This window comes from Eimeria mitis, genomic scaffold (assembly GCF_000499745.2).
Source record: "Eimeria mitis Houghton genomic scaffold, Emh_scaff4440, whole genome shotgun sequence".
NCBI classification, from domain to species: domain Eukaryota; phylum Apicomplexa; class Conoidasida; order Eucoccidiorida; family Eimeriidae; genus Eimeria; species Eimeria mitis.
In genome coordinates, this window is record NW_013572756.1 from 2,585 (window position 1) to 2,890 (window position 306).

At 61.1% G+C, this 306-nt stretch overlaps 1 protein-coding gene across 1 annotated transcript in view; it reads left to right on the forward strand.

Annotated features, from left to right (window-relative positions):
- Window positions 1-35: 35 nt before the first annotated feature.
- The window catches only part of EMH_0075190 (uncharacterized protein), a gene marked incomplete at both ends in the record, with an annotated part of 1,243 nt that continues 972 nt past the window's right edge, over window positions 36-306 (forward strand). The window contains one exon of the mRNA XM_013499566.1: window positions 36-149. Coding sequence (XP_013355020.1) covers window positions 36-149 — 114 coding nt within the window. The remainder of the gene's footprint in view (window positions 150-306) is intronic.

Below are 306 nucleotides of genomic sequence, written 5' to 3' on the forward strand. Positions count from 1 at the left end.
ACTCGCAGCAGCAGCGTAGCCGCATATTCGCCACTATGAGGATAGCCCATCCACCTATCAAGCTGCAGCAGCTGCAGCAGCAGCAGCAGCAGCAGCAGCAGCAGCAACTACCGCTGGCGGGAGACAAAGATGGATGCATGCTCTTGACGGTGCAGCAGTATGTTGCTGCACTGCAGCAGCTGCTGCAGCAGCAGCACCTGCTGCTCACGCTGCTACAGCAGCTAGCGCAGCAGCTGCCACGTTCTATAGACTGCTCCCTGAGGCCGTTCCGCCCCACAGGCGACGCTGCTGCTGCTGCTGCTGCTG